Raw genomic sequence first — 26,631 nt, 5'->3', positions numbered from 1 at the left:
GCGATGGAGATGGTGAGGTCAAGGAATGGTAGGGAAGTGTCGGAAATCGTCCAGGTGTATTGGAGTGCCGGATGGAAGTTGGTGGTGAAGTGGATGAAGTCAGTCAGTTGTGTGTGGGTGCAGGAGGTGGCACCAAAGCAGTCGTCAATGTGCTGTAGTGTAGCTGGGACTTGTTGGCCGTTGTGGGCAAGTTGGGTCGAAAGGCCTTTTTCCACATTGTATTACTCTATGACACTATGACATTTTTGGCCGGGATCCTTCTTCTGTATATTTGCTGCGTGGTTTGAGGGACACATCATTCATGCGGGACGAATGTAGGAAGTGTTTCAGCATGTCCATTCGTTGTGCATGTGTAATTGTGTAACAACATCTCTGCCAGACAAGTACAATGTTTCGCTGGGCCAAGTACTACAGCAAACATGGTCATTCTGAGCACTTATAATTCAGAACTATGTCACGTGACTGAACATCTACCACTGACTAGTTTAGTTTAGTTCAGAGATACAGAATGGAAACAGGCCCTACAGCCTATCGAGTCTGCGTTGATCAGCAATCCCCGTACACTAGCACTATCCTACGCACATGGGGCCAATTTACAATCTTTACGGGAAGCCAATAAAACGACAAATTTGTACGTCTTTGGAATCTTGGAGGTAACCGGTGCACCCGGAGAAAGCCCACGCAGTCACAGGGAGAAAGTACAAACTCCGTATACACAGCACCCTTAGTCACGATCAAACCCGGGTCTCTTGCGCCGCAAAGCAGCAACTCTACCGCTGCGCCACTATGATGTTTATAGTGGAGGGAGTGATTATCCATAATGCGTAGGTGAGTTAAGGAATGCTCATGGGGAAATCTGTGCTCCTTCGGGACGACAGATGGCACAATGGGCTAAGTGTTCGGCTGGCAACCGGAAGGTAGCCGGTTCGAATCCCGCTTGGAGTGCATACTGTCGTTGTGCCCTTGGGCAAGACACTTCACCCACCTTTGCCTGTGTGTGAATGTGTGTGAGTGATTGGTGGTGGTCAGAGGGGCCGTAGGCGCAGATTGGCAGCCACGCTTCCGTCAGTCTGCCCCAGGGCAGCTGTGGCTACAGAAGTAGCTTACCACCACCGAGTGTGACTGAGGAGTGAATGAATAATGCGATGTAAAGCGCCTTGAGTATTAGAAAGGCGCTATATAAATCTCATCCATTATTATTATTATTATTTAGTAAGGATGGCACAAATGGAATTGTCACTACAATGATTTATTGATGCTCACCATTTATACAGGAAATCAACAACAAAGTTAATGTCCATGTTAATTTGTGTTTTTCTTGGACCGGTCCTTTAAACTAATGATCAGTAAAACTAAATCAAGAGAGTGTAACCCCAAGAATGAAGTTCCCCCCAATGATCGTGTAGGAAAGAACTGTAGATGCAGGTTTACACTGAAGATAGAAACACAATGCTGGAATAACTCAACGGTTCAGGCAGCATCTCTGGAGAAAAGGAATACGCGACATTTCGGGTTGAGATCTTTCTTCAGACGGAAAGGTAGAGAAGGCCTGAGTCCGAAAAAGTGTCTCGACCCGAAAAGTCGCCTATTCCTTGTCTCCAGAGATGCTGACTGACCCGCTGTGTTGCTCCAGCATTTTGTGTCTATCTTCCCCCAATAGTCAATATTTGAACCAGCAAAGCGCATACACTGGCGATAGACACAAGGTGCTGGAGTAACTCAGCGAGTCAGACAGCATCTCTGGAGAAAAGTAATAGGTGACGTTTCCGGTTATGACCCTTCTTCAGACTGAAAGTTGAAGACCAGAACAAAACAGGACCGGCAACAGATAACCTCAGGAAGGCTGGAGTCCATAATGGCCCATTGTTATCTGGGGAAGATGGGTATACAAGGATGCGAACAGCGGAACTGATAGAATGACTAGGTTGGGGGAGGGTGGAGAGAGAGAGAGGGGAAAAGAGTTACTTGAAAATAGAGAAATCAGTGTTCATACCGCTGAGTTGTAAGCTGCGCAAGCGAAATATAAGGTGCTGTTCCTTCTATTTGCATGTGGTCCCACTCTGACAGTGGAGGAGGCACAGGACAGAAAGTTCAGTATGGGAATGGGAAGGGGAATTAAAATGTTTGGCAACCTGGGGATCACGTAGGCCATTGTGGACTGGGCATAAGTGTTCAGCGAAACGATTGCCAAGTTTATGCTTGGTCTCACTGATTATGTAGGAGCCTACACCAGGAGCACCGGATACCATAGATGGGGTTGGAGGAGGTGCAATTAAACCCCTTGCAATGGAACACTGACGGTGCTGCAGTCGTTCCACATGGCATTCAATTATCTTTCTAGTTAATGTGTTCACGTCTATTGAGAGGGACTTGACGATGACATGGATGAGAGCACTGTAACTGAATTTTGAATTGATCCAGTGAGATGAGAGCACCAGCAGCCCTCTTCAAATAGGGGCAGCACAGTGGTGCAGCTGATAGAGCAGGTGCTTCAAAGCACCAGAGATCTGGGTTTAATCCTGACCTCGGGTGCTGCTTTTGTGTGGAGTTTGCACATTCTTCCTGTGACCGCCTGGGTTACCTCCGGGTTTCACCGGTTTCCTCCCACATCCCAGAAACATGCAGGTTTGTAGATTACTTAGCCCTTTGTATATTGCTCCTAGTATGTAGAGACTGGACGTGAAGAGGGATTCACACTAGAACTAGTGTGAATGGGTGAGGCAGCATCTATGGAGTGAAGGAATAGGTGATGTTTCAGGTCTCGACCCGAAACGTCACCATTCCATATATAACATATAACATATAACAATTACAGCACGGAAACAGGCCATCTCGGCCCTACAAGTCCATGCCGAACAATTATTTTCCCTTAGTCCCACCTGCCTGCACTCATACCATAACCCTCCATTCCCTTCTCATCCATATGCCTATCCAATTTATTTTTAAATGATACCAACGAACCTGCCTCCACCACTTCCACTGGAAGCTCATTCCACACCGCTACCACTCTCTGAGTAAAGAAGTTCCCCCTCATGTTACCCCTAAACTTCTGTCCCTTAATTCTGAAGTCAAGTCCTCTTGTTTGAATCTTCCCTATTCTCAAAGGGAAAAGCTTGTCCACATCAACTCTGTCTATCCCTCTCATCATTTTAAAGACCTCTATCAAGTCCCCCCTTAACCTTCTGCGCTCCAGAGAATAAAGACCTAACTTATTCAACCTTTCTCTGTAACTTAGTTGTTGAAACCCAGGCAACATTCTAGTAAATCTCCTCTGTACTCTCTCTATTTTGTTGACATCCTTCCTATAATTGGGTGACCAAAATTGTACACCATACTCCAGATTTGGTCTCACCAATGCCTTGTACAATTTTAACATTACATCCCAGCTTCTATACTCAATGCTCTGATTTATAAAGGCTAGCATACCAAAAGCTTTCTTTACCACCCTATCTATATGAGATTCCACCTTCAAGGAACTATGCACGGTTATTCCCAGATCCCTCTGTTCAACTGCATTCTTCAATTCCCTACCATTTACCATGTACGTCCTATTTTGATTTGTCCTGCCAAGATGTAGCACCTCACATTTATCAGCATTAAGCTCCATCTGCCATCTTTCAGCCCATTCTTCCAAATGGCCTAAATCACTCTGTAGACTTTGGAAATACTCTTCATTATCCACAACACCCCCTATCTTGGTATCATCTGCATACTAACTAATCCAATTTACCACACCTTCATCCAGATCATTGATGTACATGACAAACAACAAAGGACCCAACACAGATCCCTGAGGCACCCCACTAGTCACCTGCCTCCAACCCGACAAACAGCCATCCACCATTACCCTCTGGCGTCTCCCATTCAGCCACTGTTGAATCCATCTTGCTACTCCTGCATTTATACCCAACAGTTGAACCTTCTTAACCAACCTTCCATGAGGAACCTTGTCAAAGGCCTTACTAAAGTCCATATAGACAACATCCACTGCTTTACCCTCGTCAATTTCCCTAGTAACCTCTTCAAAAAATTCAAGAAGATTAGTCAAACATGACGTTCCAGGCACAAATCCATGTTGACTGTTCCTAATCAGACCCTGTTTATCCAGATGCTTATATATATTATCTCTAAGTACCTTTTCCATTAATTTGCCCACCACTGAAGTCAAACTAACAGGTCTATAATTGCTAGGTTTACTCTTAGAACCCTTTTTAAACAATGGAACAACATGCGCAGTACACCAATCCTCAGGGACTATTCCCGTTTCTAATGACATTTGAAATATTTCTGTCATAGCCCCGGCTATTTCTACACTAACTTCCCTCAATGTCCTATGGGAATATCCTGTCTGGACCTGGAGACTTATCCACTTTTATATTTTTCAAAAGTGTCAGTACTTCTTTTACTTTGAAACTCATAGTATCCATAGCTACTCTACTAGTTTCCCTTACCTCACATAATTCAATATCCTTCTCCTTGGTGAATACCGAAGAAAAGAAATTGTTCAATATCTCACCCATCTCTTTTGGCTCTGCAGATAGCTGTCCACTGTCTCTCCAATGGACCTATTTTATCCCTCGTTATCCTTTTGCTATTAATATAGCTGTAGAAACCCTTTGGATTTACTTTCACCTTACTTGCCAAAGCAACCTCATATCTTCTTTTAGCTTTTCTAATTTCTTTCTTAAGATTCTTTTTACATTCCTTATACTCCTCAAGCACCTCATTTACTTCATGCTGCCTATAATTATTGTAGATCTCCCTCTTTTTCCGAACAAGATGTCCAATTTCCCTTGAAAACCAGGGCTCTTTCCAATGTTTACTGTTTCCTTTCAACCGAACAGGAACATAAAGATTCCTTCACTCCATAGATGCTGCCTCACCCGCTGGGTTTCTCCAGCATTTTTGTCCACCTTCGATTTTTCCAGCATCTGCAGTTCCTTCTTAAACACTAGTGTGATTGGAGTGATTGATGGTCAACAAGGTGGGTGAAAGGCCTCGTTCAATGTTGTATATTTCAAACAATCATACAATCAATCTTGGGTGAAAAGCATGAAAGCAGAGCTAAGCAGGTAAAGTGCAAGCACAAAATCAGCGGTGCCAAGTATTCCCAGGTCAGATTTTGCAACCTTGAGAGTTAAATGACATGGGATGCAATCTGAACTGTTCTTCTTGGAGATGGAAAATATTGTGACATTGTTGAATTGAACATTCTCCGTGGAAAAAAACTCGACGGCGAAACCAATCTGGATTCTAAACAATGCAGCAGCTGTGGATTTGCTGAATAGTCTACATGATGCTTTGCATTGAATTAAAAAGTTGGTGTAGTTTTATTTTATAATTGCAGGTTGGCATAAGGTAATCTTTATTACCCAAGAAAATGACCTCAGTAATCACAGTGCCATGAGGCAATAGTAGAAATGGGAATTTAAATGTTTATCTTGGTACGTTGTATGGAGATTTTATATCTTAAATGATTTCTAATGTTTCTGTTGCTGCCAATAGCCAACATTCCCAGCTTGTGCACCCCTCTTGTGTGCATGAAGTTGCATATGTGACAAAAAATTATCGCGATTATCATTAAAAGAATGCAGATTTTGATGTTAAGCCCAAGTTAGAACAAGGTTTTTATTTAGCAGAGAATTACAAGACCCTAATTGTAGTCAAGGCTCTATTCCTATTGCTCATTTGATATTGAAACTGTTCAAGAACAACAAGCTTTATTAAAGCTTGGGATGTCTTCCAACATTATTTCTTTGACTCTGGCATTTCTGTGAATCTAAATAGAGTGCACCAGCAGTTTGGGTAGCAATCTAAAATTCTATGTTTCAATTCCTACAGAGTTATATGTGTGAAGAAGGGTCCTGACAAACGTCACCTACCCATGTTCTCCAGAGATGCTGAGTTACTCTAGCTAGCACTATGTGTTCTTTGGAGCTACTTATGGTTCTTTTTCCTGCACATATATCACTTTTCATGTGCAATCAGGTAAGGAAATAAAGAGATACTAGGAACTGCACATGCTGGAATAATGCATAACACACAAAGTGCTGGAGTAACAGCAGATCAGGCAGCATCTCTGGAGTAAAAGGAAATAGTGAGATTTCACCCCATTTAATATATCAGAAAGATCCGGCTCCTGCCTAAAGGTTCAATTTGCTGGTATTTGATTCTATTGATAAGCTGTCCTTTTGGTCAAGTCCATGAGCTGATATGAGCACAGTTGCACCGGTTGTTCAGCCCTAATGTCAGCTGTGTATGATATAATGGTAGCCTGTGACCCGACTGCATGAAACATAAGAAATGAGAGCAAGGTTACGTCTTTTGATGCTGCAAACCCGTTTCACCATTCAGTACGGTCATGGCTGATCTCAGCATTGAGGTAGATGATCAACCAGGACATTACCGAACAGCAGTGTAAACAAGAGTGGCACAAGGGCACTGCTACTCTTGCATGGGATAGTGGATGGCTTATGTATGACTTGATTGTATACATGTACAGTATGATTTTATTGTATAGCACGCAAATAATATTATTCACTGTGTCTCAGTGGAAGTAACAATAATAAACCAATAGCATAGTATGTAACAATTCCAACTATCTAAATTCTCTATTACAAAATGGAATATACTCATATACACTAATTTGCGTATGCCAGCCCATTTATTGCATTGACAATAGCATCCCATCAATATTCAACTAACTTTTTTACACCCTTGTAATTCCCCTTTCTGGGGAAAATTGGTGTCATTTATTCCCAAGAGTTAAACCAGTGCCAAGGTTCACCAGCTGCTTGTTGGAGTCAGTCTAACACAGTGGCATTTAAGAGACTTATGGACAGGCACATGGATGCAGGGAATGGAGTGATATGGATGATGTGCAGGCAGATAAGAGTTGGCCTTGGTATCATATTCAGCACAGACATTGTGGTCGAAGAGCCTGTTCCTGTTCTACGTTCTATGTTCTAAATGTACAGTAAATACCACTTCAGTGAGCACATCTGCATACATGCCAAGTGCACCAGCGTGATAGCAGACATTATTTCTGGCTGATTTCTGGGTTTCTATACTATCAACAGCAGTGGGCCTTAGACATTAGACTATACTTTAGACTGTAGAAACACAACACAGAAACAGGCCCTTTGACCGAGCGAGTCTGTGCCGACCATCGATCACCCAGTGCACTAGCACGATCCTACACATTAGGAACAATTTACAATTTACCAAAGCAAATTAACCTCACAAACCTGTACGTCTTTAGAGTGTGCAAGGAAACCAGAACACCCGGAGAAAACCCACGCGGTCACAGGGAGAATGTACAAACTCCGTACAGACAACACACATAGTCAGGATCGAACCCGGCTCTCTAGCGCTGTAAGGCAACAACTCCACTGCAGTGCCACCGTCCTAACGGTTTAATCTGGAGATGCAACATCAGTGTCCATGCTCATTATATACATCACACTGCCCAGTGTCTGAAGATGGTCATGGCCACACTCGCTTTTCCAAAGTGTAAGCCACAAATATTATCATTGTCATTCCATTAACTTTGTTTACCATTGAAACAAGAGTGCAGATGAAAGCAGGCTCCATTTGTATTCACTAAAATAAATGACACCAATCTAATATTGATTCTAGATATGCATCACATCCCTTGATTAGTATAGGTGTCAGGGGGTTATGGGGAGAAGGCAGGAGAATGGGGTTGAGAGGGAAAGATAGATCAGCCATGATTAATTGGCAGAGTAGATTCGATCGGGCCGAATGGCCTAATTCTGCTCCTAGAATTCATCAACATTCCCATGTTTTTGAATCCACGAAGTAAGGCCCCGTACCAGCAAGACATGCACTCATTTCCCTGCCTGTTGTCATGTTGTGGAAGTTATTAGGCGATTCACCAACCGCAGCAGTTTGCTGATTAAATAATCAGCGTTTGAAAGCTGGGCTGATCAGTTTGTGGCATTCATCCTCATCATTCTGACTTTTCCTGATCACCTACTCTTGACAAATCCATCACAATTCTGCCCATACATGCTTTAGACTTTACTTTGCACTTTAGAGATGCTGTGTGTAAACAGGCCTACCGAGTCCATGCCGACCAGCGATCACCCCTGTACACTTGCACCATCATACACACTAGGGACAATTTACCAAAACCAATTAACCTGCAAACCTCTATGCCTTTAGTATGTGGGAAGAAACCGGAGCGCCGGGAAAAAACCCACGTGGTCACAGGGAGAATGTACCAACTCCATACAGACTTCATCCATAATCAGGATCGAACCCAGGACACTGGCGCTGTAAGGCAGCAACTCTACCTCTGCGCCACTGTGCCAACCCTATTCGTGTATGAAAAAGATTTATGCTTTCACAACTCTTTTATGAGAACAGGGGATATCAAAATAATTTTCATCCAATTCTACTTTTTGAAGTGCAGGCAACATAGTGATGTAGGAAATAGTCATAGAGTTCAACAGCACAGACATGAGCCCTTTGGGCAAACACTGCCATGCAGACCTTTCCATTGACATTATTCCCACTTGTCTGCATTAGGTCCATATCCTCCAATGCCTTGCCTGTTTATCCCTTTCTAAATGTCTCCTAAATATAGTGATTGTATTTGACTCCATCTCCTGTTGCAACCTGTTGCAGATATCAGCAACTCTCTATGTAAAAAAAGTGTTCTCCTCATATCTCCTTTAGAACTCTCTCCTCTTTCACTTTAAACCCAAGCTCCATTGTGTTTGATACACCTACTATACAAAAGTTGGTCCTCAAGATCTTGAATTGGGGGATGTCTGATTTCGATAGTGTAAGAGTTGACGTGGTGAAAGTAGATTAGCAGCAGAGTGGATATGCCCTCAAATATCCAAGGGCATAAATTTGTGCTGAGAGGGTGACATTTTAAAGAAGATTCGTAAGGCAGGTATTTTCACTCAGAGAGTAGTACTACTAGCTACCTCATTGGGGACCCTCGGATTATCCTTGATCGGGCTTTGCAGGCTTTACCCTGCACTAAACGTTATTCCCTTATCATGTATCTATACACCGTGAATGGCTCGATTGTAATCATGTATTGTCTTTCCACTGACTGGTTAGCTCGCAACAAAAAGCTTTCCACTGTACCTCGGTACTCGTGACAATCAACTGAACGCAACTAAACTAGTAGGTGCGTGGAATATGCTGCCAGGGGAAGTGGTAAAAGCAGATGCAATATCAACGTTTAGGAGGCATTTCCACACACACAATAAGAGGCAGTAATACGGACCATGTGCAGATGGAATTAGTTTGACATTAGGGTCAGCGCAGACATGGCAGGTCAAAGGGCATGTTCCTGGCCTTTTCCTGTTCTCTGTTCTCACCAGAACATGCTCATCCTGACTTCTTACTAAATTTCTTTTAAGAGACTCCCACTTGTCAGTTGTTGTTTTACCCATACACATCTGCTCCCAATCTCCTTTTGCCAGGCCCTCTCTTAACCTATTGAAATCAGCTTTTCCCCCAATTCAAGTCCTTGAGGAAAAACTCTCTACAAATTGTCTCAAAAAACAAAGATACACTTAACAAATTCCATCCAAGCCCCAGACATTATGGTAATTCCAGTCAATATTGGGAAAATTAAAATCAATCCACTATTATGTATTGCTCTTACACCTTTCTTACATATCTGTACTTCTATTTCCTGCTGATGACAGGGAGGCCTGTGGTATAATCCTAGCAGGTTGATGGTCCCTCTCTTTTTCCTAAGTTCTCCTCATCTGTGCTCATTGAACAATCCCTCGATGATACCCTCGATGAGTACTGCAGTTATGTTCTCTCTGGTCAGTATTGCAACTCCCCCTCCTCATATGCATTCCTCTCTGTTACAATCAAAACATCTAGATAAGGTTCATAAGTTCTAGGAGCAGAATTAGACCATTCGGCCCATCAAATCTACTCTGTCGTTCAATCATGGCTGATCTATCTTTCCCTCTCAACCCCCTTCTTCTGCCTTCTCCCCTGATACCTGTACTAATTAATAATCTGCTAATCTCTGCCTTAAAAATATCCATTGACGACCTCCACACCTATCTGTGGCAATGAATTCCACAGATTCACCACCCTCTAACTAAATAAATTCCTCCTCATCTCCTTTCTCATGGTACATCCTTTTATTCTGGTCCAAAACTCTCCCATTAGTGGAAACATCCTCTCCACATTCACTCCATCTAAGCCTTTCACTATTTGTTAAGTTTCAATGAGGTTCCCCCTCAACCTTCTAAACTCTAGCGAGTTTAAGTGTCCAACTTACTGAGGAGGCTCCTTGCATTAAAGTAAAAGGTGTTGAGCCTGCCAGTCCTGCCTAACTTGCTACTATCTGTTCTTCCCAATGGACCCATTGATTTATTCTCTCCATTTTTCTCCCGACTTGCTGCACTGCTTCTATGCTTCCCACTAAATTAATTTAAACCCTCCCAAGTAGCACAAGTAAATCTCTCAGCGCGGACATTGGCGGCTCTCCAGCTTTGGATGCAACCCATCCTTTTTGTACAAGTCCCAAGTACTCTAGAAGCGAACCCAATAATCCAAGTACTTAAAGTCCACCTTCCTGCACCAGCCTTTAGCATTGGGTCAGTTTGTATCCAGCAGGTATGCGGATGGCAATGTGATTATCTGCTTTTGTAATGTTGAGGGAGAGATAATTGTTGGGCAGAACTCAAGCTGAATTGCGTTTTGTCAAAATAGTGCCAGGATCCTGTGCGGCATCAAGTGACAATTCATCCAAACAATAATAATAATGGATGGGATTTATATAGCGCCTTTCTAGAATACTCAAGGCGCTTTACATCGCAATGACACAATGACACAATGACACAATGACACCTTCCACATTCCAGCTGCTGATGGGTACTTTGTGGACAAATCAAGTCGTCAAGTCAAGTCAAGTTTATTTGTCACATACACATACGATATGTGCAGTGAAATGAAAGTGGCAATGCTCGCGGACTTTTGTGCAAAAAGACAAACAACCAAACAACCAAACAAACCATAAACACAATCATAACACACATATTCTTTTACATAATAAATAATGGAAGGAAAAACGTTCAGTAGAGTTAGTCCCTGGTGAGAAAGGCGTTTACAGTACGAATGGCCTCTGGGAAGAAACTCCTTCTCAACCTCTCCGTTCTCACCGCATGGCAACGGAGGCGTTTGCCTGACCGTAGCAGCTGGAACAGTCCACTGCAGGGTTGGAAGGGGTCTCTCATGATATTGTTGGCTCTGGAGTTGCACCTCCTGATGTATAGTTCCTGCAGGGGGGTGAGTGAAGTTCCCATAGTGCGTTCGGCCGAACGCACTACTCTCTGCAGAGCCTTCTTGTCCTTGGCAGAGCAATTCCCAAACCAGATGGTAATGTTCCCGGACAAGATGCTTTCCACCGCCGCTGCGTAGAAGCACTGGAGGATCCTCGGAGACACTCTGAATTTCCTCAATTGCCTGAGGTGGTAAAGGCGCTGCCTTGCCTTACTCACGAGTGCTGAGGCGTGTGATGCCCATGTCATATCCTCGGAGATGTGGACTCCCAGATATTTAAAACAGTTCTTAGATTGCCATCTTTACCAGTGTAGCAACACCATTATGTCAGTTGATGTGCAGGCAAATTGGTCTGGGTACACCTGAGAAGGGAACTTGAACTCATTGATGAAAGGGATCATCAAGGAACTGTACTGAAAAATATGTAACCCTAAATGAGGAATACTTCGAGTCAAATCCCAAATACATGACTATAGGAAACAATTGGAAACTGGGAGAAGACATAGTCAAGTTAAGAAGTATTTTGTACAAAGATTGATTTGTAACTTGATTGTAGATACATACTGTACTGAGGAATTGTAAAATTCTATGCAGTGGATAGGCGAAGAAACTGAGCAGCAGCATTAGGGTTTATTTATTGGACTAAGAACCAGAGGCCTGGACTTTCAATTCATGTACAAACATTTACTACAGCAGCTGAGGAATTTTTCAACTGTTAATGCAAAATCTGGAATTAAAAAGTATGTATCATTTTTCCCTGAAAGTAGCAACACAAGTGAAAAGGGTGGTAAAGAAAGCATGTGGTAAGCTCACCTTCATGGGTCGGGACAATGGGAATAAGAGCCAGGGCATCATGATGCAGCTTTATAAGACATTGGCTAGGCTGCATTTGGAATATTGCACACAGTTTTGGTTGTATAATTACAGGAAGGATATGGAAGGTTTGGTGAGGGTAGAGAAGATGATTATCAGAAAGCTGGCTGGATTAGGCAGTATTTGCCACAAGGCGAGGTTGGAAAAACTTTGATTGTTTACTGTAGAATGCTAGAGCTTAAGAGGAGACATGATTGAAGCATATAAAATACGGTGGTACAGCGGTAGAGTTGCTGCCTTACAGCGCTTGCAGCGCCGGAGACACAGGTTCGATCCCGACTACGGGTGCTGTCTGTACTGGGTTTGTATGTTCTCCCCCTCGGTGGATTTTCTCCGAGATCTTCGGTTTCCTCCCACAGTCCAAAGACGCACAGGTACAGTATATAGGTTAATTGGTGAATGGGTAAATTGTCCCTAGTGTGTGTAGGATAGTGTTAATGTGCGGGGATCACTGGTCGGTGCGAACTCGGTGGGCCGAAGGGCCTGTTTCCGCGCCGTATCTCTAAACTAAACTAAAACTGTGTGTAAGAAGGAATTGCAGGTGCTGGTTTAAACTGAAATTAAAACTATGAGAGGCATTGATAGGATCAACAGTCAGAGTGGCAATGTGAACGACTAGAGGCATGGCTTTAAGGTGAGATGGGTAAAGTTTAAAGGAGATGTGTGGGGCAAGTATTTTTACACAGACAATGGCGGGTGCCTGGGCTACCAGGTGGTGGAGGCAGATACAATAGTGGTGTTTTAGAGGCATTTAAATAGGTACCTAGATATGCAGAGAAGAGAGGGATAGAGATTATATACACATGAAGGACTGGTGCAGTGGGCAGGGATTCAAGTTTCTGAATCATTGGGACTTCTTTTGGGGAAGGTGTGACCTGTACAGAAAGGACGGGTTGCACTTGAACCCAAGGGGGACCAATATCCTGGCGGGAGATTTGCAAACGCTACTGGGGAGACTTTAAACTAGAATGGTTGGGGGGAGGGACTCAAATAGAGAAATCTAGTAGACAGAGTGTGAGGCAGGAGGCAGGAGGCAGAGAAGGGAAGCACTCGGGCCCAAAATCTAGGGGAGAAAGAAGAAACAGAATATAAACAGAGAATAAGAGGCAGTGGGTTTCTTAAATGTGCATATTTTAATGCTAGGAGCATTGTAAGAAAGGTGGATGAGCTTAGAGCCTGGATTGACACCTGGAAGTATGATGTTGTGGCGATCAGTGAAACATGGTTGCAGGAGGGCTGTGATTGGAAACTAAATATTCCAGGATTTTGTTGCTTCAGGTGTGATAGAATTGGAGGGGCAAGAGGTGGAGGTGTTGCATTGCTTGTGAGGGAAGATATTACAGCAGTGTTGTGGCAGGATAGATTATAGGGCTCGTCTAGGGAGGCTATTTGGGTGGAACTGAGAACTGGGAAAGGTGTAGCAACACTTATAGGGGTGTATTATAGACCGCCAAATGGGGAGCGAGAATTGGAAGAGCAAATATGTAAGGAGATAGCAGATATTAGTAGTAAGCACAAGGTAGTGATTGTGGGAGATTTCAATTTTCCACACATAGACTGGGAAGCACATTCTGTAAATGGGCTGGATGGTTTGGAGTTTGTAAAATGTGTGCAGGATAGTTTTTTGCAGCAATACATAGAGGTGCCTACTAGAGAAGGGGCAGTGCTGGACCTCCTGTTAGGAAATGAGACAGGTCAGGTGGCGGAGGTATGCGTTGGGGAGCACTTCGGGTCCAGTGATCACAATACCATTAGTTTCAATATAATTATGGAGAGGGTCAGAACTGGACCTAGGGTTGAGATTTTTGATTGGAGAAAGGCTAACTTTGACGAGATGCGAAATGATTTAAAAGGAGTGAATTGGGACATTTTGTTTTATGGGAAGGATGTAGAAGAGAAATGGAGGACATTTAAAGGGGAAATTTTAAGAGTACAGAATCTTTATGTCCCTGTTCGGTTGAAAGGAAATAGTAAAAATTGGAAAGAGCCATGGTTTTCAAGGGAAATTGGACACTTGGTTCGGAGAAAGAGAGAGATCTACAATAATTATAGGCAGCATGGAGTGAATGAGGTGCTTGAGGAGTATTAAGAATGTAAAAAGAATCTTAAGAAAGAAATTAGAAAAGCTAAAAGAAGATATGAAGTTGCTTTGGCAAGTAAGGTGAAAGTAAATCCAAAGGGTTCCTACAGCTATATTAATAGCAAAAGGATATCGAGGGATAAAATTGGTCAATTAGAGAGACAGAGTGGACAGCTATCTGCAGAGCCAAAAGAGATGGGGGAGATATTGAACAATTTATTTTCTTCGGTATTCACCAAGGAGAAGGATATTGAATTATGTGAGGTAAGGGAAACAAGTAGAGGAGCTATGGATACTATGAGATTCAAAGAAAAAGAAGTACTGACACTTTTGAAAAATATAAAAGTGGATAAGTCTCCAGGTCCTGACAGGATATTCCCTAGGACATTGAGGGAAGTTAGTGTAGAAATAGCAGGGGCTATGACAGAAATATTTCAAATGTCATTAGAAACGGGAATAGTCCCCGAGGATTGGCGTACTGCGCATGTTGTTCCATTGTTTAAAAAGGGTTCCAAGAGTAAACCTAGCAATTATAGACCTGTTAGTTTGACTTTAGTGGTGGGCAAATTAATGGAAAATATACTTAGAGATAATATATATAAGCATCTGGATAAACAGGGTCTGATTAGGAACAGTCAACATGGATTTGTGCCTGAAAGGTCATGTTTGACTAATCTTCTTGAATTTTTTGAAGAGTTTACTAGGGAAATTGATGAGGGTAAAGCAGTGGATGTTGTCTATATGGACTTTAGTAAGGCCTTTGACAAGGTTCCTCATGGAAGGTTGGTTAAGATGGTTCAATTGTTGGGTATTAATGCAGGAGTAGCAAGATGGATTCAACAGTGGCTGAATGGGAGATGCCAGAGAGTAATGGTGGATGGCTGTTTGTCAGGTTGGAGGCAGGTGACTCGTGGGGTGCCTCAGGGATCTGTGTTGAGTCCGCTGTTGTTTGTCATGTACATCAATGATCTGGATGAAGGTGTGGTAAATTGGATTAGTAAGTATGCAGATGATACTAAGATAGGTGGTGTTGTGGATAATGAAGTAGATTTCCAAAGTCTACAGAGAGATTTAGGCCATTTGGAAGAATGGGCTGAAAGATGGCAGATGGAGTTTAATGCTGATAAGTGTGAGGTGCTACATCTTGGCAGGACAAATCAAAATAGGAAGTACATGGTAAATGGTAGCGAATTGAGGAATGCAGTTGAACAGAGGGATCTAGGAATAACTGTTCATAGTTCCTGAAGGTGGAATCTCATGTAGATAGGGTGGTAAAGAAAGCTTTTGTTATGCTAGCCTTTATAAATCAGAGCATTGAGTATAGAAGTTGGGATGTAATGTTAAAATTGTACAAGGCATTGGTGAGACCAATTCTGGAGTATGGTGTACAATTTTGGTCACCCAATTATAGGAAGGATGTCAACAAAATAGAGAGAGTACAGAGGAGATTTACTAGAATGTTGCCTGGGTTTCAGCAACTAAGTTACAGAGAAAGGTTGAATAAGTTAGGTCTTTAATCTTTGGAGCGCAGAGGGTTAAGGGGGGACTTGATAGAGGTCTTTAAAATGATGAGAGGGATAGACAGAGTTGACATGGATAAGCTTTTCCCATTGAGAGTAGGGAAGATTCAAACAAGAGGACATGACTTCAGAATTAAGGGACAGAAGTTTAGGGGTAACATGAGGGGGAACTTCTTTACTCAGAGAGTGGTAGCTGTGTGGAATGAGCTTCCAGTGGAAGTGGTGGAGGCAGGTTCGATTTTATCATTTAAAAATAAATTGGCTAGGTATATGGATGGGAAAGGAATGGAGGGTTATGGTCTGAGTGTAGGTAGATGGGACAAGGGGAAAATATGTGTTTGGCACGGACTTGTAGGGCCGAGATGGCCTGTTTCCGAGCTGTAATTGTTATATGGTTATACAGTAGGCAGATGAGTTTAGTTCATCTGGGCATTATGTTCGGGACAGACATAGTGGGCCCAAGGGCCTGTTCCTATACTGTAAATGTCTATGTTTTAATGATGATGGTTAGGACACCTCTGCTGCTGGTTAAAGTCTACCTCTGGTCACTGTCTTTCTTACCCACCAAAGTATTTGACTCTTAGCTGCCCTCTAAAAGTGCTCTTGGTCATGAACAATAATGCCAACCTTGCTATTGACACCCACAGTTCATTAATAAATTCATTAAATAAAACTGCTGTTCTGTAAAACAATGAACATAACAACTCTCATTTTGTTCCCATCTTTATAGAGCCTCGGATGCGATGAGATACTGGGCTCGAACAAAGTTAACGACAGATGTGGTGTTTGCGGTGGTGACAACACCACATGTAAAGTGATATCTGGAATCTTCAAGCAGACCATCATGTCCGTGGGATATCATAAGATCCTCGAAATTCCTGAGGGAGCAACGCAAATTAATGTCACTGAGATGACCAAAAGCAGAAACTACCTGGGTAAGCAACTAAGCCTCTCTATATATTCACTGAGCTTGTTCCATGCACAGGCTTCTCCCAGATTCCAGGCTTCTCTCAGTTTCTTATTACTCGACACAAGTGGAAAAGCCCTTCATGTTTTATCTCTGGGCACTCAACAGATGTCCTGGAAAATTAATAGGGGGAAATCAGGAGCATCAATGCACATTTTAAAGTCAGGGTATATTTTCTTATTTAGTTTCAGTCATCCCATCTTTAAATAGCCGAAAATGAATCCCTGCTTTACAATTAAAGGGATCACACCAGTTAATAGTTAAATGGTCGTGATTTCATTCCAGTCTACAGTTGAAAGAACATAGAACATTACACCCCAGGACAAGCCCCCCTTCCCCCATAATGTTCCTGCCGAACATGATGCCTAGTTTAAACGCTCATTTTCCTGTACATGATCCATATCCCTCTATTCCCTACAATTCCATGTGCCTATCTAAAAGCCTCCTAAACGCCACTGTTGTACCTGTCTTCACCACCACTTCTAGCAACGTGTTCCAGGCCCCCACCACTCTGTGTGAAAGAATTTGACCCGTACATCTCCATTAAACTTTCCCCCTCTCACCTTATAGATATGCCCTCCAGTGTTGGACATTTCTACCCTGGGTCGTAGGTTTTGCCTGTCTACCCTGTCTATGCCACTCATAATATTATATACTTCTATCCCCTCAGCCTCTGCCATTCCAGAGAAAACAATTCTCTCCCTGTAGCTGAAATTCTCTAATCCAAGCAGTAAGATTCTCATTGCTAACAATCTGTTTTAATATTGTCCTGGATTGATATCACAGTTTATAAAAAGCACAGTAAATAATGGTGAGAATATTTCAGTGACAGAAAGTAATTCTTTAGGCTTCATACATTATAGATATGGCGCAGAAACAGGCCCTTCGGCCCACCAAGTCCGTGCTGACCAACGATCACCCTGTACACTAGCACTATCCTACACACTAGGGACAATTTACAATTTTACCGAATTAACCAAATAACCTACAAACTTGTGCGTCGTTGACGTCCAGTGTGGTAGGAAACCGGAGCACCCAGAGAAAACCCATGTGGTCACAGGGAGAACGAACAAACTCCGTACAGACTGCACCCTCTACCACTGCGCCACAGTGCCGTCCCAAATTCTCTTTGAAATGTGTGAATATGTGTTCTTTCAGTTTATTCAAGGATATGTCTGCATCAACTGACTGTCTACTATGGGTACTTCTCTTTGCACTAGTCTGCATTATGGAATAATTGTCAAGGCTGCCATAAATTGCTCCCTATTGAGACCACTCATGAAAGCATTATATGATAGCAGAGGTCAATGTCTATTATTATGACGGATGACAACTTGTAGATAATTGTTGCTAAAGTGTTATTTTGTCTGACTAATTAGGTCATTGTTTTCAAACTGTTCACTCCCCCCACATTCGTATTTGAAACAGGGAGGCCACTTTCTGATCTCTTACAATTAGCTAGACGTTTTGCCAGTTGACTGCATATTGGGAGGTTACAGATATTCAGCCAACCGTTTTCAATGTTCATTACCATCCCCAGAGGTAAGTAAATTCACTTAGGTTTGACAAGTGAAAAGCAAGATTAGAAGCGGTAGATTGGATCATTTTAATAAGAGAAGAAATTTTAATTTAAACCAAAATGAAGCAGAGAAGCACAGCTGGAAGACTGCCCAACAGGAAAGAAAGTGGAGCCAAGCATGATTAGGTGAGTGAAATTGGTCGACAGCAGAAATGGGAAATAAGCTTTGAACAGATGGAGGTCCATTGTACACAATGCCTGATTTTTATCTGTTATCTTCAGTCAGGTATAGTGTAAAATAGGAAGTGTGTAAATGAGGCAACTCCCAGTTCATCGCATGACCATTTCACACAACCTCTGGTTTACACTGTGCTATGTAAGCATGAAACAAGCAGGACAAATCTCTGTTGGGTTTTCTGATGGCTATATCCTTTGATCCCTTTCACCCAAATCATCAACTCACAGGCTGTCCACGTTTCTCTGAGTGACTGCATTATACTGTAATGCAGAAGGACCATGCATAGAGCGATTTCTCCAGTATCAGGGTCTGCTGCAGTCAATGCTCTCAAGCATTTCCTTCTGTAATTAGAATATGCCTTGGAATGATGATGGAGGGCTTTCTCTTAGTGTGTAGTTTCATGTTCTGCTCGAAGAATGGGAACATGTTACTATGACCTATGGTACACAAAAATGCTGGAGAAACTCAGTGGGTGCAGCAGCATCTATGGAGCGAAGGAAATAGGCAACGTTTCGGGCCGAAACGTTGCCTATTTCCTTCGCTCCATAGATGCTGCTGCACCCACTGAGTTTCTCTAGCATTTTTGTGTACCTTCGATTTTCCAGCATCTGCAGTTCCTTCTTAAATTACTATGACCTATTGTCTATTGTTTATTGATCTGTTGATTCAGTGATAACTGCAATGGAAGAGCAATTTTGGACCAGTGACTATGACTATTCATTTCAAAGTAGTTATGGAGATGGATAGAACTGGCCCTCAAATTAAGGTCCGAGATTGAAATTAAGCCTGACTTTGGAGATATAAGACAGACTCTTGCAGAGGTCGATTGGGAGAGGCTGTTTGCAGGTTGGGGGACGGCTGGCAAGTGGGAAGCTTTCAAAAGTGAGATAGCAAGAGTACCAGAGGCAGCATGTTCCTGTTAAAGTGACGAACAAGTTGTGAGAATCCTGGTTGATGAAGATGTTAAGGCCCTGGTCAGGAAGAAGAAGGAAGCCTACATCAAATGTTGGCAGTTGGGATCAAGCAAATATCTCTGAGTGTAGAAGTGCAGGCGTACACTTACAGAGGGAATCGGGAGGGAAAACAGAGGACATGAAATGGAGCTGGCAGGCAGGGTAAAGGAAAATCCCTAGAAATACTCCAGGTATATTGGTAATAAAAACGTGGCCAAGGGATAAAATAGATCCCCTTAAAGATCAGCATGGCTTCTCTTTGTTAGAATCACAAGAGATGGGGGAGATATTAAATGAATACATTTCATTGTTTTTACTGAGGAGAAGATCATGGACATTAAGGAATTGAGGCAGAAGAGTTGTGATCTCTTAGATCATGTATGAATTGCCAAAAAGGAGGCATTGGTGGTCTAAAAGCACATTGAGGTGGAAAAATCCACAGGGGCTGGCCAAATGCATGGTCGGGCCTTGTGCGAAATTACAGAGGTCCTTGCAGAGATATCTGCATCATCTTTAGCTACAAGTGAATTTATGGAAGACTGTAGAGTTGCTAATGTTGTACCATTATTTAAAAAGAGCAGCAAGGACAATCCAGGCAGCTATAGACTACTGAGCCTGACATCAATGCTGTATGGGCACAGACGGCTATGGAGGCAAAGTCAATGGATATTTTTTAGACGGAGATTGACAGATTCTTGATTAGTAAGGATATCAGGGATCAATGTTTCGATCAGGTGGGAGGGTGGACCAAGGTGAAGGCAGGAGAATGGGTTTGAGAGGAGAAAATAGATCAGCCAAGATTAAATGGGGAGTGGATTTAATGGGCCAAATGGCCTTATTCTGATCCTAGAACTTATGAACATGAAAGTTGTTGGAGGTGATTTTTAGGGATAGGATCTCCCTGCATTTGAACAGACTCATTAAGGATAGTGAGCATGGCTTTGGACGTGGGAAATCATGTCTCACGAATCTGAGAGTTTTTTGAAGAGATCAAGAGGATTGACGAGGGCAGAGCAGAGGACATGGTCTACTTGGACTTCAGCAAGGTCCCTCATGTAGGCTAGTCTGAAAGGTTAGATGGCCTGGAATCCAAGGTGAACTAGAAAATTAATTTCAAAATTGACTTGTAGGCAGGAGTTGACTTATAGGAAGGAGTCAGACTATTTCTAATTGGAGCCTTAGGCCAATAGTGTGCCGCAGAGGTCATTGTTGGCTCCATTGCTGTTAGTTATACACATTAATGATTTGAATGACAATGTCATTAACATTGTTAGTAAATATACTGATGTCAATATATACTGTCATTGTTGGTATATTAGACAGTGAGGAAGGATATCTGAATTTATAACAAGGTCTAGATCAGGTGGGAGGGTGGGCCAAGGAATGGCAAATGGAATTTAACTCTGACAAGTGTAACGTGTTGCACTTTGGTATGTCAAACATGGGCAGGATATACTGTACACAATAAATGGTCGATCCCTGGAGAGTATTGAGGACCAGGGAGATTTGAGACTACAATGATTCACTGTATCATTGAATTGAGTAGAAGAGGTTCCCCTCTTCTACTATTAATGAGGCTCTCACCAGGGTCTCTTCTATGCCCCGTAACTGCTCTCACTCCCCATCCCCCCACTCGTAACAAGGACAGAGTCCCCCTTGTCCTCACCTTCCACCCTTCCAGACATCACATACAACAAATAATCCTGCGACATTTTCGCCACCTCCAACGGGATCCCACCACTGGTCACATCCTCCCATCTCCTCCCCTATCTGCTTTCCGCAGAGACCGCTCCCTCCGTAACTCCCTGGTCAATTTGTCCCTTCCCACCTGAAACACCCCCCTCACCAGGCACTTTCCCTTGCAACCGCAAGAAATGCTACACTTGTCACTTTACCTCCCGCTTTACTCCATTCAAGGACCCAAGCAGTCTTTCCAGGTGCGGCAGAGGTTCATCTGCTTGGAGTGCATACTGTCGTTGTGTCCTTGGGCAAGACACTTCACCCACCTTTGCCTGTGTGTGACTGTGTGTGAATGTGTGTGAGTGATTGGTGGTGGTCGGAGGGGCCGTAGGCGCAGAATGGCAGCCACGCTTCCGTCAGTCTGCCCCAGGGCAGCTGTGGCTACAGAAGTAGCTTACCACCACCGAGTGTGACTGAGGAGTGAATGAATAATGCGATGTAAAGCGCCTTGAGTATTAGAAAGGCGCTATATAAACCCCATCCATTATTATTATTATTATCTGCATCTCCTCCAACCTCATCTATTGCATCCGCTGTTCTAGGTGTCAGCTGCTCTACATCGGTGAGACCAAGCGTAGGCTTGGTGATCGCTTCGCCCAACACCTCCGCTCAGTTCGCAATAACCAACCTGATCTCCCGGTGGCTCAGCACTTCAACTCCCCCTCCCATTCCAAATCCGACCTTTCTGTCCTTGGCCTCCTCCATGGCCAGAGTGAGGCCCACCGTAAATTGGAGGAGCAGCACCTCATATTTCACTTGGGTAGTTTACACCCTAGTGGTGTGAACATTGACCTCCAATTTCAGGTAGTCCCTGCTTTCTCCTCCCCTTCCCAGCTCTCCCTCAGCCCACTGTCTCTGCCTCTTCCTTTCTTCTTCCCGCCCTCCCCCCCACCCTCACATCAGTCTGAAGAAGGGTCTCGACTCGAAACGTCGCCTATTTCCTTCGCTCCATAGATGCTGCCTCACCCGCTGAGTTTCTCCAGCACTTTTGTCTACCTTTGATTCATTCAATGATACTTTATTGCCACATGTACCTAGCTACAGTGAGATTCTTTGTTCTTGCATACAACCCCGTAAAAGCACACAGTAGACTTCACCTCGGCAGTACACAAAGAGTCGCCACATTTCTGGCACCGACAAAGTTTCAAAATTTCTTAGTACAGTCTTATCTTCTCACAGCGGCGACCCAGGCCTGCCGTTGCACATGGCCACAGGTGGCCCGTCGGGTCTCTCTCATTCACAGTGGCCCCTCCAATGGATCCCTCTTTGTTCTCGGTGGCCCACCTGCCGGGTCCCTCTCTGCTCTCAGCAGCCTGCTCACCGGGGCACTCACTGCCCATTGGTCCTTGTGTTGCCGCATGGTGCATCCTGAGAGCCTTCTGCTGCTGCATGGTGCATTCTGGGTGCTTTCCGCTGCTGCAGGATGTATCATGGGTGCTTTCCGCTGCTGCAGGGTGCACCATGGGTGCTTTCTGCTGCTGCATGGTGCATCCTGAGAGCCTTCTGCTGCCACAGGGTGTAGCACATCCCGGGAGCTGTCTCCCGCTGCGCGGCACATCCTTGAGCAACAAGAATCGGCATGTGTGATCAGCAAACAAGTACTGAGTATTGGTCTTTTTGTTATCAAGTCGAAGCAGCTATTGGCCTGGTCTTTACAGCTGATGAAGGCAGGTGCACGGTTCACGAAATGTGGCAAGTTAGGTGGACATTGTGATTAAGAATGTGTTTGGCCTGCTTGTCTTCATTGGGAAGAGTATTGAGTACAGAAGTTGGGACATTATATTGCTGCGGTACAAGTCATTGCAATATTATTGAGATGCAGAAGAGATTCACCAGAATGTTACCTCTTACAGATTTGAGTGATGGGAAGAGGTTGCATCAGCTAAGACTTTTTTCTATGGGAAGTGGGAGCTTGAGGGATGATCTTAATGAGATGACAAGATCATGAGGGGCATGGATATCGTGAATGCTGACAGTCTTTTTCCCAGATTCTAAAACCAAGTAAGAGGTGAGAGGGGAGAGATTTAAAAGGGACCTCAAAGGTAACATTTTTACTCAGAGGGTGGTCCATATCTGGAATGGCCTGCGAGGGAAACCAATAGAAGTGGACACAGATACAACTTTTAGAAATCATTTGGATGCATATATGAACAGGAAAGGTGTAGAGGGATATGGGCCAAATGCAGGAAAATGGGACGAGCCCAGTGTGCCAATTTGGGCCACTTGGACAAAGTGGTCCAAAGGGCCTGTTTCCATGCTGTACAGCTCTACGACTGTATGATTCCATGATGCTTATGTTGTGTGCATTGTGAGAGAAAGGTGCGTCAGGTATTGGAAAGAAATGGACAGCGATCGTGAGGGCAGGGGCAGAGACAGAGTGTGCAATAGAAGTGGGGTTTTGTGTCCAAAGGGAAAAATCAAGGGACGCGGCTTGGTCTATCCTGAGTGTTCCAGGGATGTTATGATTGCAAGAAAGCGAATCATGAGCCCCTAGCCCAAACACCTGCAGTGATGTCATTGAATTTAATTTTACATTGCTGACAAGTCTATGATGTCAGATTCTTGGCACTTGCATTCTGAGCAGTGCACATACATTCACTTGGTGTATGTGACTCCCTTGGGTCATACTTTTGGATCCCGAACCAATTCTTTGCATTTGCACAATCTTTCATAAGGTCTTATGAATACCGTAGAACAATTAGCACTATGTGCTTTATTTCAATGTCAGTAATATGTCCCTGTGCCAAGTAATTGTGCTTGCTTGCGAATGTATAAATGTTGGTTATGTGCGTATTAATCTGTGCATATTTGGCACCTGTCATTCATTAAATATGATAAAATTGCAACGGGTAGGATTGACTAAAGGGCCTGTCCCACTTAGGCAATTTTTTTCAGTGACTGCCGACGACTGTCACAGTCGTAGTAGGTTGCCGAAAAAGCGTCGACTGGACCCCCCCCCCCCACCCCACTATAATGTCTACGACAAGCTACGACAACCTACCACCTAGTCGACGTCATGCTACGGCAAGCTACTGAGAACCGGCGACCCATTAGGACGTCCACCTACGACCACACCTATGATAACCTACGACCACACAGGCGACAACCTATGGCAACCAAAGTCAACCTACATCCACCCACGACAAGCTACGACAAGCAACGACCCTGTCGGCAACAACTGAAGACAACTGAAGCCAATTCAGTCTCTGGTACCTGTCGCCGGTTGACCTAGGTTGACATAGGTAGTCGCCAATGGAATTCACTTAAGACAGCACCCGGCGACAACCAACATCACCTGGCATCAACCTGCATCATCCTGGCGACAACCTACAATAGCACCTACGACAGGAGAAGACAAGCTACGTCAAGCCCACAGTCACCAAAACGTTTCGAACATTTCAAAATCCAGCGATGATCAGAAAAAAAGTTACGGCTCTATAGGCGACTTGAGGAGACAACTCACGACCCTACAGGCGTCACCCCGCAACCATGTGGCGACAGCCTAGTCGCCTGTAGTCGCCGAAAAAATCATCTGTGGGACAGAGGCTAAACTCAAGAAGATGCTTTAAACTAAGGTCAATAGCTGTGACGTTAATCCGACACTTGACTAACGCTTTGTGGAATGATCACATAGTAATTACATGCCAGTCCTCATTTGTGCTAAAATTGCATGCTTGTCCTTTTCAACTTGTAGGTTGCCTCATCTAATAACTTCAATTACTTTCATAAGGCTGTCATTCTGTGCCTCTTTGGATGAGTCCCATCTATTACATCATCTCCTGATGAGTCAACACCTTCGATATGGAGTAAGATCAAGGAAAAACTGTAGGAATCTGTACCTCCCATAAGGAATACTGAATGTGCATAGCTTGGGTCTTATATCATCCAGCCATCTTGCCAGAAACTATAAGAGGCAATTAACCTGCTGAAACATTTTATTTAACTGCCATAAGTTTCTAATCTGTTGGAAAATTGTAACACACTATTTTAGTAGCCTTGTAGCAGTTCTTGGATCCAGGTTCACTTGCAATTTGCATCCTTTTTGTCACATTTGTTAACAGGTTTTCATTTTCATTTGTCTTTGCAGCATTGATGTCCTTTATGCTACACAGCTCCATTTTTCTCAGAATCTGATTTCCATCATGAATGGTTCATGATTGCTGGGAACCAGCGTTGTTGACCTAGCAAATAAACCAGTCCTTGAAACAGATCAAAATATAAGTTAGATCTTCCCCACAATGTCCCTGATTTTAATTGGTGTACTTATAATGTATCTATACACTGTGAATGGATTGAAGGTAAATTGTCTCCAGTTAAGTTTAGGTTTGTTAGGAAGTAATAGAGAGTGCCAAGTGGGAAATGCTATTGATGTGGTACATACGGTTTCCCAAAAGTCATTTGATATTGCACCACATAATAGCTTTGTTACCAATGTTCAAAGCCCCATGGAATAAAATAAGCAGTAGCTCCACAGATAAGTAAATTGATTGAGCAGCAGGAAACAGGATCCTGATTCATTCTTTTTTACAGGGAAGGAGGGCTTCCAATGGAGCTCCTAGTGAACTGCTTCTAGGTTTTAAGCTTGGATTACATTCTCTTGGCATCTTCGATAGCTCAGCAAAGGTCAAAATTGCCCAACTTGAGCACTGCAGTCTTGAACTTCACTAGGGAGAGGATCTCACGGTTCATCCATGGTTTCCAGTTGGGGAACACTCGTATTGTCTTCTTTGTCATGTACTTCCTCTACACACTTACTGACGATGTCCGACGCTGATCAAGTTATAGCGTAATGATTTATTAAACAAGGGACATTAGTTATGGGGATAGACTGGAGATGTTCTCCTTGGAACAGAGGAGTTTACAAAGATAGATATATTTAAAATCATGAAGAGTATAGACAGAATAGATAGAAGGAAATTGCTCCCATTGGCAGAAGTATCCTCTAAAGGTACATAGAATGAGAGTCCTGACCCGAAACATCGCTTATCCATGTTCGCCAGAGATACTTGCTGCTCCGCTGAATTACTCCAGCACTTTGGGTCCTTTTGTGTAAACCCGTACCTGCAGTTCCTTGTTTCTACATGAAATTAACATTTTTTGGCTAAAGAAGCAAAAGCAACAGGTTTTTTTTAGCAAGAGATTAGGTTCTGGAATGTACTGTTAGGAGTAAGTGGATGGCAGATTAAATTGGAACATTTAAAAGGGAGCTGGGTAGGTCTCAGAAAGGAAAGAATCCCAGAGCTGTGGAAAGAGGACCGGAGATTTCAACTGGCTGGATTGCTTTTCCACAAAGTATGAATGAATTCAGCAGGCTGAATGGCCTGTGTAGGAAGGAACTGCAGATGCTGGTTTAAACAGAAGATAGACACAAAAAACTGGAGCAACTCAGCGGGACAGGCAGCATCTCTGGAGAGAAGGAATAGGTGACGTTTCGTGTCGAGACCCT

At 43.4% G+C, this 26,631-nt stretch overlaps 1 protein-coding gene across 4 annotated transcripts in view; it reads left to right on the top strand.

Annotated features, from left to right (window-relative positions):
- The window catches only part of thsd4 (thrombospondin type 1 domain containing 4), a 558,240-nt gene that overhangs the window by 457,529 nt on the left and 74,080 nt on the right, over positions 1-26,631 (top strand). For all 4 annotated transcript variants that reach the window (XM_033021503.1, XM_033021512.1, XM_033021494.1 and 1 more), the window contains exon 9: positions 16,499-16,703. In XM_033021503.1, coding sequence (XP_032877394.1) covers positions 16,499-16,703 — 205 coding nt within the window. The remainder of the gene's footprint in view (positions 1-16,498; positions 16,704-26,631) is intronic.

The sequence above is a fragment of the Amblyraja radiata genome, chromosome 1 (assembly GCF_010909765.2).
Source record: "Amblyraja radiata isolate CabotCenter1 chromosome 1, sAmbRad1.1.pri, whole genome shotgun sequence".
Taxonomy (NCBI): domain Eukaryota; kingdom Metazoa; phylum Chordata; class Chondrichthyes; order Rajiformes; family Rajidae; genus Amblyraja; species Amblyraja radiata.
The sequence above is the reverse complement of the archived record's forward strand: the minus strand, read 5'-3'. Positions and strand labels throughout refer to the sequence as shown.